Below are 13,786 nucleotides of genomic sequence, written 5' to 3'. Positions count from 1 at the left end.
AAGGGTCATCCAGTCCAGCCCCTGTCAAGGAAGCCCAATGGGGAGGACTCCAACACTCCCAGCCTCTGCCTCTGCAGCCAGAAAGCTCAACCCTTAAGCTATCCAGCAGCCGACAAACAAACTAAGGAAGCTACAGCTTGATGCCTCCTGTTATGAGGAATTCTGCAATAACTTGTTTCTTTAAAAAATTGAATGTCAAGTTTTCCCATTCACTTGCTAGAATAATGCATTTTTTCACCTACACTGTGTGTGGGGGGGTGTCACTCGATCTGGCATTGCTGATGCCTTCGGCATGTTTTAACCCAGTCTTGTTACGGTGAGGATGCCGGTGCGGTAGAGTGAATAGAGAGGAAGGCTAAGATTCGGGAAACCTGGGTTCGAATTCCTTCTCGGCCACAGAAGCTCACTGGAGGGGGCCCTGATAAAACCACTTGTTAAAATATGCACATACTTCAAGACCTGTTAGGGGTGGTTGTGAATGCAAAGTGACTTGAAGGGCACATAAAGACAAGAAGCGCTGCGTTATAACCCATTTTGTGGCTGTTTACAGGACCAGTCAATCGCTTTCCTCTGGATTATTGCAGCCGGGTGGGGGAGGGATGCAGCCCTGAGCTTGCGCCCCTGCTTTGCACACGAGTCAGCCCCGTTCCTTTCAATGGGCTCCCTCCACCTTATGGGAGCCGCCACCCCCACCTTGCCGATCTTGGGGCTTAAAATAACAGCTATATTTCAATGTGAGCTTTCATGGAACACGTCCAACTTCCTCAGACATAAGAGTGGGGTTACATGGCAAAGTGGATTTGTCCCCAAAAGCTTGCGTTAAAATATAGCCGTTAGTCTTTAAGGGGCTACCGCATTTTTGTCTTCTTTAGTTTTCATTTTCCTTCTGTTTCGGCCTGATACGCCAGCACAGACCAACACGGCGACCTCTTCTCAAACCGCTGCAAAGGTCAAGAAACACGTGAAGGACTCAATCGGCTCCAGGCTTAATGGGGGCCAGTGCTAAAGTGCCGGGGATGCTGGCAAATCTCTGGCTCCGAGTCCCAAGTCAGCGTCAGAGTCTTTGATCTCAAGTGTGAGTCCGGACTAAAAACAAGCCTCTTCCCCCCCTCCACCCCCAGAATAAAAGGGGAGGGTGGACGGGTTCTCAGGCATGAGCTGAGTCCATTGAAAAAACAACAACACAAAACCTTGACTTCAGTCCAAGTAGACTTCAGTGGATAGCAACTCCCATGAATTGGGTTCTCAGACCCGTCAAGTGCCAAGGGGCAGGAATTTCGAGTCGGGAAAGGCCACGACTCTGTAAGACCCATTGATTCAAGTAGGCCTACTCAATCAGCAATGCCCAATTAAATCACAGTGAAAGTAATCCCCTTTGAATCAATGGGACTTACAGAGAGAGCAGTGGACTTACTCAATCCCCATTGATTCAACGGCCCCAACTCTAGTGCGATTCACTATTCTAAGCCACAGGATTTCGGCCAAAGTATCTGAGGGCAGGCAGTCAAGAGCTGTTAACTTCACAAAAGACTTGCACGTCCTTTGCTGAAAAGAACCCTTCTTCTTTTTGGGGAGGCTCGCCATTAGTCTGTCACGAGAAGCCCCCATACCTCTACATGTACCCTGGTGTCATCGCCACTGAAAGGATTTAAGTATGTTCCAACTACAGCTTCTTCACATGGAACGGAGAAGGGTCTCTGTGGGGACCTCCAAATTGTCACATTAGGTAATGTTAGATATCCGTCTTGGCTCACCTGCCATGAATTTCATCTTTATTTTGTAATTTATGTGGCTCTTTTAGTTATTGCATCCATAGGATCTTGCTTATCTGGGTCCTTGGAATTTGGAACTTTTCTCTTTCGCTATTTCTCTTTCCCTTTGCTATTCTTTTTTTAAATTGCCTTCTATTACTGTTACATCTTGTTGTTCATCTGTTCGCCACCCAAAGCAGGAGCCATCGGGACTTTGACCCCCGGGTGCTGAAAGGGAGAGACAGTGCAAAGATTTCCTGTTGGAAAGTGGGGGCCCCACCGGTTGGCAGGTGGTTTTGGAAAGGAAAGGACACCCCCCTCCACTTCGGCCACAAAGATGCCCCTCCCCAGCTGTGCTTTTCTGGGCAGAAGGAAATGCAGAACACAGCTGGGCATCGTGCAAACATTTAAGCTGGCTTTTTGGATTCCTGCTTCCCTAACGGCAACGCTTCTTCGAGCAGGAGATCCTGCATTTACTGTGCCAGTGTTGTGTTGGGGCGAGGGGGTGGGGGCGGTATAAAAATCAAAATGGGATGCACTGCAAGTTTCGATTCCTAAGGAACCACACTTCGACCTATTGCTGTTACAGAATATCTACCCTGGAGGACGAATCCCCTTCTTTTCATCTGGTGCTAAGCCGTCAACGGCCAATTTGGGGTGGGATCCAAAAGAGGGCATATCATCACACGTTCAGAAGGATGAGGCAGTGATGCCCGGCGACTCCACAGGTAAGATAGTGACAGTCCCCCCCCCCGACACAAACAAGCTCTCCACTTTTTACCATTTCGTCATGTGGATTCTAACGTCGCTTTATTTGATTTAAATAGTGCCCATTCTCCGAACAATTTCAGAATCAAAGAGGGAAAAATAATTATTTTTCTTTTCGCTACCCACTCCAGTTGCCCACAAGGGCCATAAATGGCCTCCCTTGTTGGTCAAGGTGGTCCAGATCCACCCGAGACACTTTGAAAGCTTCTGGAACCAAAGTTCTGTCTGTGGCTACATGGGGGGGGGGGAAGCAGCCGTCAAATGGCCAGACGACCCACCCACCCGCCCGCCCAGCTCCTCCGGCTGGGACAGTCCTGCCAGAGTCCAGGGAAGTATTTACAGTCCATTTACAGGCTTGTTTCATCCCCGGTGGACCGAGGCTGGCATTCACATGGCTGCCAGCTGGCCCAGCACCATCCAAAACTGCTGCGTGCTGTTTGTGAGCTCGTGGACCCGGTCCACCATGTCTTGGGCTGCCGCAGGAGACGGATACTGGAGGGCCGCCGTCTTGGTGGTCGCCACGATCTCCTTCAGCATGTCGCAAAGGAGGTTGCTGTAGTGCGTGACCTTGTGGCGCACCTCCTGCGCCTTGGCCTGGCGCGAGAGAGTGTCCCCGATGAAGACCAGCTTGTGGGCGCTCAAGATGACGAACTTGCTGTGCGCCACGAAGATCTTGGGCGGCTGGTTCGTGCTGACGGCGGTGAAGAAGGCGTCCACGGCGTTGGTGAGCGTGGTGAGGTTGGCTTCGCACTGCTCCAGGTAGAAGAGCAGGAGCTGCCGGTCCGAGGCGCAGAGCGAGGCGCCGCCCCCCCGGACGTGGGCGTAGTGCTGCGGGGGCGTCCAGCTGGACAGGTCGTTGTCGATCGGCCGCGTGACCTCCTGCTCCAGCCGCTCAAACTGCTTCAGCTGTGGGCAGAAGAGGCGGGACGTGAGTCGAAGGGGCAAGGAGACCGGAGCAGCCACCAGGGCGCCGAAGTTCCGAGAGTGCCAGAATTAGCTGCACGATGGGTAGAGAGAACCCAGACACGTTCATAATTGTGTCTCTGGACAACGACTCGATGAATTCCCCATGATACTTGGTGGATTTTGGGCCTCGTAGTCCACAGACACAAACATACACATCCCTCAGGCATGAACTCACCCCGTGGAATTCGTTTCTGGAAGGACATGAACGTGCCATTTCCTAACCCATGGATCCTCTTTACCTCTTTCTCCCTGGCCAGAATCATCCGCCTCCTCAGGTGCCATCAAGTCCATTCTGACTTACGGCGACCCTTCTCATCGTTTCCCGGGGGAGGGGGGAGAGAGGACTCAAGAAATGGTTGACCCTCCCCTTCCTCTAGGGGGCGCCCTGGGACAATGCCGCTGGCCCAAGGCCACCCAGGCTGGCTCTTCTCCCAGGAGGTTACAGTGGCGGGGAATCAAACTTCCTACTTCCATCTCCACAGCCAGGCGCCTAAACCACTGAGTCATCCAGCAGTTTTATGCTGCAGAGTCGTGAGGAAACAGGATACTAGGCAGTGAGTTCGTTTTCTCGGGGAAAAGAGCTACTGGGGACGCCAAGTCTGAGCGGTGGGACAGGACCTGGAAAAATCCCTTCTACTGACCTGTTGTTGCTCCAGCTGCACTTTGCCAATGATGCTGCCCCTTTCTAGGAGCTCCTTCTGGGTCTTCTCAAATTCTTCCTTTCCCTAGTTGAGAAAGGACGGAAGAAGGTGAGTTGGCGTTGCGTCCCGGGGGAGACCCCAAGGCACACGAAAATGTGCCTCTGTCTGCAGAGGCCGACGCTGGCAAGACCACATGTTTGGACCTCACTACCCAGAATCTGGCTTGCTGGAGAATCCTGGCAATCCGAAAAAGGAACTCCTCCCCCCCCCCCCGTCTTGTGCAGAACTTACGCCCAATTCCAAGGGTCTCTAAGCTCAACTGCAACAAGCTGGGCAGGAGGAGGATCCTGTTCCACACAGCTGGTGTCGTGACCTAAGACTCCAGGGGCCACCCCCCATGGGCAAGTTTCAAAAACAACTTCCTGGCAAAGGGTTTTGGAGAAATGGCTGATGGACCCAGGCTGAAGAGGCAGGAGACACCCATCTTCGGTGAGATCAGACCCAAGGAGCAGCCAGGGAACTACGGATTCAGACCTTCACAACTACTGCTCGCTCACAGTTCTACACAAGAGGATGGACGACAGGAAGCTGATTCCCAACTAGTCTGTTTATCCGCCTAGCTCAGGACTGTCTATGCAAGCGTATGTCCCTGAACTACAACTCCCAGAATTCTCCAGGCAGCTACGTAGTCCACGGACGCAAATCTGCACCCCTCTGGTTATATCCGTTCCCTGCTACCTGATCCTTTTTTTTTTTTTTTTTTTTTTTTTTTTTTGCAGCTGTTCGGCCACAGGCTGCCTCTGCCTAGACTTTGGGACTAGTTTCACCCAAGCTTCCTGTCCTTGCCCCAGTGCAAGCTGGGACTTTTCTTTCTGAGAAGGAAGTTCAGGTGGAGCTAGGCTTAGCTCAGCCCCAAGGCTGTCCCACGTAGGCCTTTCCCACCAGGCGAGCCACACTGATGCAGGCATAAGGTAGCTGCACCTCGGGCAGGACTCCTGGAATGGAGAATTAGGGGATCCGTCGCCCCGAAGATGGAAAAAAAAAAATCTCATCCCTACAGATGGCCACCACAGAGAGGTCCTTCTCAGCTGTGGTACCCCAATGTGGAGCACCTTCCCCAAAATAATTTATCTGGGGTCAACAGCAGCATCTTCTTGGTGACCTTCTCAAATTCCACAGTCCTTTAAACGCAATTGCTATGTTAACGTGATGTGGTTTGCTATATTTTTGGCTCAATGTTTGCATTCCTGTTGTTTATGTACACCATATTCTGGAAGCACCACGGAAGAGTGCTATTAAAAGAATCTTCTAAAATAAAGTAAATCCCTCCCTCTTTCCTTCTGGTGGCCAAATCCCAGCAAGTGGGGCACGTCTTGCCATCGTATAAGGTGACCTCGTGATGGGAACACGAGAGAGAGAAAAGGGGAGAGAGAGAAAGAGAGAGAGGAGGAAGAACTATCTATCCCCCCCCCAAATATCCCTCCCGTGGGCTGTGCCTCTGGAAGAGGGTCGGGCCCTTCTATCACCCCCCCTGTCTCTCCCCCCCCAGCCCCACCTGCAGATGCACGTAATCGTAATCTTCCATCCAGCCGCTCTCGCTGTTCTCATATTGCCCTTCGGGCGAGTCCTGAGCCAGGAACTTGGGGGGCGAGGGCAGCGGCCGGGACTGGATGCTGCTGGCCTTGTCCGCCGGCGTGCCGTGGGTCGGGGCGCCCTCCCCCAGGGAGGCCGGGGGAGCCTTTGTCCGTCTGAAGAGCAGCGAGGCGTTGCCGTGCAGGAAGGAGGCCAGCTGCTTGGTGTCGTCCGGCACCCCCCGCGAGTACATGACCAAGTGCTCCAGGTCGTCGGGGGCGCCCGGCTGGCCGGGGGCAAGCGCGCCGGGGGCCCAGCCGCAGGCGTCCAGAGCCTGGCTGTGCCGCAGCAGCGCCTGGTAGACCTCCTCCATCTTCTGCACCTGCTTGCTCAGCTTGGCGTAGAGGGAGCGGTCGGAGGCGTGGGCGGCGCTGGTCACCGCCCCGCGGGCAAACTCCAGCAGCTCCTTCAGCGCCCCTTGGACGCTCTCGGTGGCCCCCCGGATCTGGGCCGCCTGCGCCTCCATCTGCTCAGGGCTGCGCCAGCTGCCGCTGATGAAGGACATGAGGTGGGAGACGGCCGAGTTGACGTGGCTCTGGAGCCGGGCCAGCGTCTCCATGGCCGCCTCTTGGTCCAGGCGCGGCTCCTTGTCGGGGGCGTCCCGGACGGGCACCGTGTCCAGAGAGGAGCTGGAGAGGTTGCTGCGGGTGCTGCCCGTGCTGGACGCCGAGAGGCGCTTGCCGTCGCCAGCCCTGCCCTCCCGGTCGGCCTGAGGGGGCACGTCGTAGATGTAGTCGCCGTCGCCCTCTTTGCCGCCCGCCGGGAGCTCTCGCGGCACGTCGTAGACGTCCTGGCCGGCCAGCTTCCTCAGTCCAGGAGGCACGTCGTAGATCTCCCGGGACTCGGGCAGGCCTTTGGTGGCGGCCGGAGGCACGTCGTAGACGTCTTCTGGCAAGTAAGGCTCAGGCGTCGGCGCCGCAGGCGGAGCGAGGATGAGGGGATGCCGCGAGGGGTCGAAGGGCTTGGCCTTGCAGGAGGCGGGAGGCACGTCGTAGGTCTCCTCTCGCATCGGACCGTCCGGGACGTCCTTGGTCACCGAGGGAGGGATGTCATACACCTGCAGAGAGAGAGAGATGAAAGCCAGGTTATAACGCCAGCCTTTGCCCAGGAGACCCCGTGACTGCCAAGAGGCGCAGGGGAGTCCCGCCACCTTCACCGGCTCCTCCGGGGTGGACCCAAGAGAAGGGCGTTTTCGGCAGCGGCTCCAAGATGACGGAACCCTTTTCCTTGGAAGGCTGGTCTGCCCCCCCCTTCTTCCAGCAGGCACATCCACAGCTTTTCAGGCAGGCCTCTGCCCTCCAAAGGACACTTTATGAGAGATCGAGGGGGGGTCGATATAGCATTTTTACGTTTACGCATGTTTTCATCATCCTTCAATGGGGTTTAATCTTGGCTGAGGCCTCGCAGGCTGGCCGTGGTGCTGCCTAAACAGTTTGTGGCCGGTGCATGCCCATTTGTGTTTACAGCCGTAAGAGCCAGAAAAACCTGATTTCCATAACTCAGATCCTGCAAATCCTCCTCCAGGACCTGAGATCAAATGGAGCCATAATGGCGTGCAGGGTCTTACCCCGCATTCACAAACCGCGGTCTCTCTTGGCAGCTTCACCCAGCGTGCCCGGCTCCGATCATGGCACACTCTGGGCGGCTTCGCTGCGGAGCTTCCCCGGGTCCCTGGCACGGCACCTGGTGTCCCATCCAGTACCCTCCGCTCTGCCCCCCCGCCCCCCAAGTGCAGACACCCTGCGGCTCCCACTCACCACTTGCAGGCCTTTTTCCACACTGGGGGGGACGTCGTAAATCTCCTGGGCATGAGCCAGATCTCTGCCGGTGGGGCCCTTGGCCGCCAGGGTGGGGGTGTCGTAGACCTGGCGGAAGGAAGAGGAAGACGCAGCGGGTTGAGGAAGACGCAAGGGGGCAGCCGCCAAGGGAGGGAGGGGGGCACCCTGAGGCTAAGCAGGCGGACTCCATCTCCCGAGGCTGGGGGGGGCACTCACCTCCTGACTGGACTGGTTCCCCAGGAGGCCCCGTGTCGGAGGCACGTCGTAGATGTCTTGGAGATGACGGGGGACGTCGTACTCATCCTGCTCCCCTTTGGGAGAGTCGTAGACGTACACCTGGCCCACACGCGTGGGGACCACCACCTGCGCGGACGGACAAGAAGAGGCCGGTGAAACCAAGCGGGCAAAGCAGGCTGGAGGCGTTGGACATAGGAAGCCAGTTTTCATATTAAAACACCAACCGAAATGGAGTGTAAGTTAGAAGCATGTCTGACCCAGGCCCGCCTGGAGAGAGAGAGAGACGCCTCCTTCCCTCCGAAAAAGAGGCTGTCAGATATTCTGCCCATTTGGCACGGGGTGAGGTTTGCCCCTCTGTCCGGCAGAGGGCACTGCCCGCCCACGGAGCGCTCCTGGCAGAGAGGAAATCTCAGGGCACCTTTTGAAGCAGGAGACGAGCCTATCCTCCCGGGGAGGCGAAGGATGACATCATGTTCTATTTTTGGCTCCTAGCAAATGAGGGGTTTGGAGACGAAGCCTAAGGAATGCTCCTTCTCCTCCTCCTCCTCCCCCTGCGGCAAGGCACCCGCTGTTGCTGGCTTGCAAAGAAAGAAAGAAAGAAAAAAGATCTGCACGGAGCAAGCCGTGCAGAGATGGGGCAGAAAGGAACCTCAACGCTAGAGCTCAGGCAGGGTCTGCCTTCACACCCGTTAATTAACCCAAAAGAAATTATCCAGGGGGGTTCTGGAAAAAGCCACAAAAGCCGGCTTTTTTCTAAACAAACCGGCTCTCTCGGAGACTTGCTAGAATAACAGGGACAGGCAGTCTGGGGAGGCTCTCTTGCTCCTCCTCCGGCCTTGATGCCCGCAGCAGTGGCTGGTGGCCCGGGCGGGCATCCAGGCAGGGCAGAAGGCACACCAGCCCATTGTAGGGGGAGCCGAAGGGGCAGCCAGCTGCTTCTTGCTCCTGGCTCCCTTCCCTTCCCTTCTCCTCCTCTCGCCTTCCTTCCCCCACCAGGCTGACACAGAGGCTGGGGCCGGGAGAGTCCTGGCCCTCCTGGTTCTCGGTAAGGGGTGCCCCCCCCTTTGCCCTTGATGCCAACACTGCTACTGCTTGATGCCAACACTGAAACAGCTCCAGGGGGAGGTCACAGGTCTGGGCTCTCCCCTAGCCTTGGCTTGCTGGCATCGCCTCCTCTCCTTCAGAGTTAGCCTTCCCCAGCCTGAGCCCCAAAAGTCCCTTCGCTGCAGACGGTCAGGATCCAACAGGGCATTTCGACACACTCCCCTTGACGGAGAAACAAAATCCGTATCTAGTCTTGTTTGCTGGCAGCCTGTGTGCGGTTAGGTGAGTGTCGTCTACAGGAGGCTGCTGGATTGCAGGGTGTGAGTCTGTTAAGGCCTGTTGCTGCAAAGCAGTCAGCTTTGCTCTGCCGTAGGCTGTTTTTGGTCTATTCAACTGTGAATCCATGGAAACCTTTTTTATTCTTTCTCTTACCCATGTCTCAGAGTGAGGTCCTGAGACTGTAAGTGCCAGTGGATGAGATAACCAGGGGTGGTCTCCTCTGGGGGAACTTGAAGCTAATTCTGCTCTGAAAGTCCCTGCACTTCTGTTCGCACAGCTAGCTGTTTTTAAACTAACATTCAAAACTCTGCAACGTTACCTACATCCCACCCCCTACCCTCTACCCATTCTACCCCACTGCCTCTCTATGGCACTGACCTGAGATAGTGGTATATAGACTGCAACGGGTCTATATACAGCAGCTACCTCCAGATCTAACGCAGAGTCTCAGTGCTGTGTTTTATCAAAAGTATCGACATGGATTCAGTGTCTTCTCAGTGCCAATGAATGATATATAACACTGTTAAGAACACAACACACCAGAACCACTTCTTTTGCTACAGGAAGGAGACCCTTAGATGGTGACGTGCCACCCTTCCAAATCTCTTGTGATGCCCTAAACCTATAAACCCACCACCATCGATGAGATTCTTGCAGTTCTATATTCCATGTCACGGAAAAACCAACAACTGCCGTATGTTCAAGCGAGGAGCGAACTCACCCACTTTCCCAGAAACCAAGAAAAATAAGAATGAGAGGAAAAATCGGGGGGGAAAAAAATCAAGAACGAGAGGAGTTACCCAGAGGAGGGCATCCAAGGCGGAAAAGAATCTGAAAATCAAACCCAAGGAGGAAAGACTGAAGTTGGGAGCATGCTCATTCTTTGGGGGGGGGGGAGAAGAGATTCTCAAGAAATGCTGTGATAGCCATCATCATCTGAAAAGGATGCTTGAGCTCATGATTCTAAGATTTGGCATGTGTGGACTAAATGACCCTCGGAGTCCTTTCCAACTCCATCTCATTCTACGGTATCCTAATTTCAAAATTTAAGAAATCTGGGCAGTTTTCAATGCCAGGTGGTTCAGCCAACGCTTGGAAGTTACCGTCTCCCAGTTGGTAGATTATTTATTTACTCGGGCCCAAGTACGTGGAATTGTAAATAATCACACTGCCAAGCTACAGAAGGGTCACAGGAGGACACCCACTAAATGGGACCACAGAGGGCGGGGGTCCCCATGATTTGTGCAGTGAATGAATAGCTTTAAGGACAGCATAAAGTCGCCTGTGTTATCTTCCGTGTTAAGCGCTATTGTACGGCAAAACTCCCACTGTTTGCGGGCGGCGTGCCAAGGCAGGAGCTGGCGGCGGAGCAGCACACGGAGACGACCGCATCTCCTCCAGTCTCTCGTGCCTCGAGGGGAATGGCGCACATGCCCCTTCTCCAGGGACAGAAGGGGCACCAAGAGGGCCCTCGGCTGAGCTTGCCGTGGACACCGCTGGGACGTAACCCGTTACAAGGAATACACTACTCAGAACCCATTCCCTTCCCCAAGAACTCAGATGAAACTAGACTATTTTGTGGTTGTAGAAGGCGCAGCCATGTTAGTCTGTGCAAGCGTTATAGGTGAAAACAAAAGTAAAAAAAGACAGCGTGGTGGCACTTAGAGACTAACTTTCGTATTTTTTAAAAATGTGAGCTTTCGTAGGCAAGTCCACTTCATCAGACATACAAATCTCTTATGTCTGATGAAGTGGACTTGTCCACGAAAGCTCACATCCAGTCACAGTCATGTTTGTCAGTTTGCTGTTTGATCTCTTCAATTGTAAGTAATGAAACCTTTTATTCTTTCTCTTACTAATATCTCAGAGTGAGTTGTTTAGACTATAACTGTCAGTTAATTAGAGAAGGGGAAGGATACTGTGGGGAACTTCAAACTATTCTGTTCTGGAACTCCTTGCACTTCTGAAGCACAGCCGAAGGAATTTAACCAGAAATCCAAAACTCTGCAACAGATTGCAAGCAAAAGCATCTCCTGGCCCTCCATGGAGATCCTTGGTATCCCTTTCCTGGTGGTCTCCCATCCAAAGACTTACCGGGAGCAATTCTGCTTAGCTTCCCCAGAGCATATGAGATCAGGTATGTTCAAATTGGGAGGGAAATTAAAAGCATCTATTTGTCTATTTCTGAAAAGGGAGCTAACCCTGAAAAAGCAATTTAAAAAAAACCAATTATTTGAAAAGTGTGGCTATCAAAGTAAATACCAACACAAAGGGAACTTGGAACTGTAACTGATGTATTTTTTAAAAGTAACTTGCCAGGCTGTGGACAGGGCAAATGCCTTTATTGACAATGACACTTCTGTGGCACTCCAGTCTGTGGCTTCCCCCCCCTCCCAATCCTGCCCCACACTCACAGGCGATGATGCCCTTTGGCCCAGCTCTCTGAGCAGGACCAGCGACAAGGTCAACAGCAAGAGAGAGAGAGAGAGAGAGAGAGAGAGAGAGAGAGAGAGAGGGAAGGGCAGGAATCCGCGGCCAGGCTGAGACCTGCACTTTTCTGAATCATTGGCTGGCGGCCGGCCCTCTCCTCCGTCCAAACCTCTTTCAAGGTCAGGCACACAAATGCACCAAGACACACGTGCAGTCCACAAACACCCTATTCCCACTCCAGATCTCGCACTCCGGCGGGTAGAGAAAAGTGACAAGATTTTTCTCCCAAAGAATGGCCCTTCTCCATTCCCTAATAAATGATTGCCGAGCCCAGCCGGGGGGTGAGGGGGGGGGTCCTAGCTGCTCAAGAACTCAAGAGGGGCCTCTCTGAGACAGATCGGGAGGCTGCCTGGGACCCAAAGGGAGGAGGTCATTTCCTTTCCCATGGAGGGACAGGAAACAGCTCCTCCTAGACTTCCCTAACCCTAACCCTCACCCCCCCCCCACGCAGAGAATAAAGGGCGATGCCCGGACCCAGAATCAAAGCTCTTGCCACTGAGCTGAGAACAGCTCGATGGTTTGGACCACAGAGCGCACCCAGATCATCCGACCGCACGGCCAGCTGGGCTGGGGAGAGGCTGCCTTCAGCTTCCCCAGAATAAAAACTCCCCCCCAGCTGTGCTCTGTCCCCTGGCTGCAAAGCTCGCCAAGAGAGGGTCGGGGCTAGGGATCTGCCCCCATCCAGGGGTGGGGGTGGGGGGAGAGGACCAGAAAAGTACTAGCTTTCCCCCAGCCTCACCCTAATCCCCGGTGGGGGCAAGCCCCCCGAGGGGCTCTTTGAAAGGCTCAAGCCGGGCCACACTGAGGAGGAGGAGGAGGAGGAGGACCTGCCAGGTAGGAAGACCTCACAGCTGCCAGCATACCCACTGTCCTTTGGCAAACAAGAGTCCGAGCGGCAAGCCCTGCTCCCTCAAGCAGGATCCGCAAGTGCTGGCCCAGAAGCCAACTGCTTCTTGGCTGCCCCTAACCCGAGGGATCCTTCAGCCCCCAAAAGGCACCCTCTCGGTGGAGAGACCTTCGCAGCAAGCCCACGGAAACCAGAACCGGTTCTCAGCAGAGGCAGGAGGGTGGGCGGAGGGACATCACGTATTCCGACTCCAACATCCAGCAGCCCACCAAGGGCTTTTTTAAAAAAGAAAACCTACAGCGCTTTCGCCGTCCGTGACCGGGGAGGTATCCCAATATCCCCAAACCTTCTTGCACAAGGCCGGGAAAGCTGAAGAGGAAGAGGGAGGAGAAGCTGCCGGCTGGGGCTGCGGTGGAGCCTTACCTTTCCTTGAGTCTTCGGCGTCTCCCAGCCTCGCCCGTCCAGAGATGGAGGGACTTGGTAGATGTCCTGTCCTAAGCCGGCGGGAGCTGGCGGCACCTGGTAAATGTCTTGAGGAGGACTGGCGGGACCCGTGGGCACTTGGTACACCTCCTGGCCTTGCGAGGGGCTCGGCTTTGGGTAGAGGGGTGCCTGCTTGCCCGGAGGAGTCTGGAAATGGCCTGGCCCCGGATGGAGGGGGCCGGGGGCTTTGTTGAGGGGCGGCACCAGGTAGACATTGTCCTCTTGGGGTTGGTAGGAAGGGTGCATAGGGGTGTACTGGGAGGCGGGAGACAGGGGGGTGTAGCCCGCTTGGTGTGGGTACGGCAGGGGGTTCTGCCCCGCCACTTGCTGGGGCTGCGGGGGCAGCTGGCCCTGGACGGGGCCCGGCAGCTGCTTCTTGTCGTACATGCCCACCAGGATCTTGAGCCGGTTCCCGGGGACGATGCCCTGCCGCCCGTGGAGGGAACACAGCCACCAACCGTCCAAGCCCTGCGTGTTGCGCTCCAGCACCGTCATGATGTCCCCCTTCCGGAAGGAGAGCTCGTCCGGCGTCTCGGCCACATTGTCGTAGAGGGCCTTCGCCAAGACGTTCTGCGAAGAGGAAGGGGAAAAAAAACAAAGCCTGAGGTCAGAGGGGCAGTTGCATGGGAGGGGGAGGGAGGGGCAGCGAGAACAGAGAGTGGGGCAGGAGGGCCTGGGCAACCAGACCAGGCCAGGAGACGTCAAGTCAACTAGGTCGCCATCAACGTTGGCTTCCAAGGTTAAGGCCAGCCCAGTCAGGAGGGTTCGGAGAGTCCTCAAGGGGGGCTCAGGAAGCAGGCAAAAGGGGGGGGGAGGAGTGAAGGAGGAACACAAGAACTAAGTAATTAGGTGGGCAGATAAATAATTAAC

The 13,786-nt window shown here is 55.0% G+C and overlaps 1 protein-coding gene across 4 annotated transcripts in view; it reads right to left on the bottom strand.

The window, feature by feature from the left end:
* Window positions 1–2,525: 2,525 nt before the first annotated feature.
* BCAR1 (BCAR1 scaffold protein, Cas family member) overlaps window positions 2,526–13,786 on the bottom strand; it is a 31,535-nt gene continuing 20,274 nt past the window's right edge. For all 4 annotated transcript variants that reach the window (XM_072980952.2, XM_020797916.3, XM_020797915.3 and 1 more), the window contains exons 2-7: window positions 12,857–13,486; window positions 7,753–7,899; window positions 7,516–7,623; window positions 5,682–6,815; window positions 4,127–4,210; window positions 2,526–3,425 (exon numbers count right to left, since the gene is read on the bottom strand). In XM_072980952.2, the coding sequence (XP_072837053.2) occupies window positions 2,907–3,425; window positions 4,127–4,210; window positions 5,682–6,815; window positions 7,516–7,623; window positions 7,753–7,899; window positions 12,857–13,486 (2,622 nt within the window). In that variant the 3' untranslated portion in view covers window positions 2,526–2,906. The remainder of the gene's footprint in view (window positions 3,426–4,126; window positions 4,211–5,681; window positions 6,816–7,515; window positions 7,624–7,752; window positions 7,900–12,856; window positions 13,487–13,786) is intronic.

The sequence above is a fragment of the Pogona vitticeps genome, chromosome 10 (assembly GCF_051106095.1).
Source record: "Pogona vitticeps strain Pit_001003342236 chromosome 10, PviZW2.1, whole genome shotgun sequence".
NCBI classification, from domain to species: Eukaryota; Metazoa; Chordata; class Lepidosauria; order Squamata; family Agamidae; genus Pogona; species Pogona vitticeps.
This window is presented reverse-complemented; position numbering and strand designations above follow the sequence as displayed.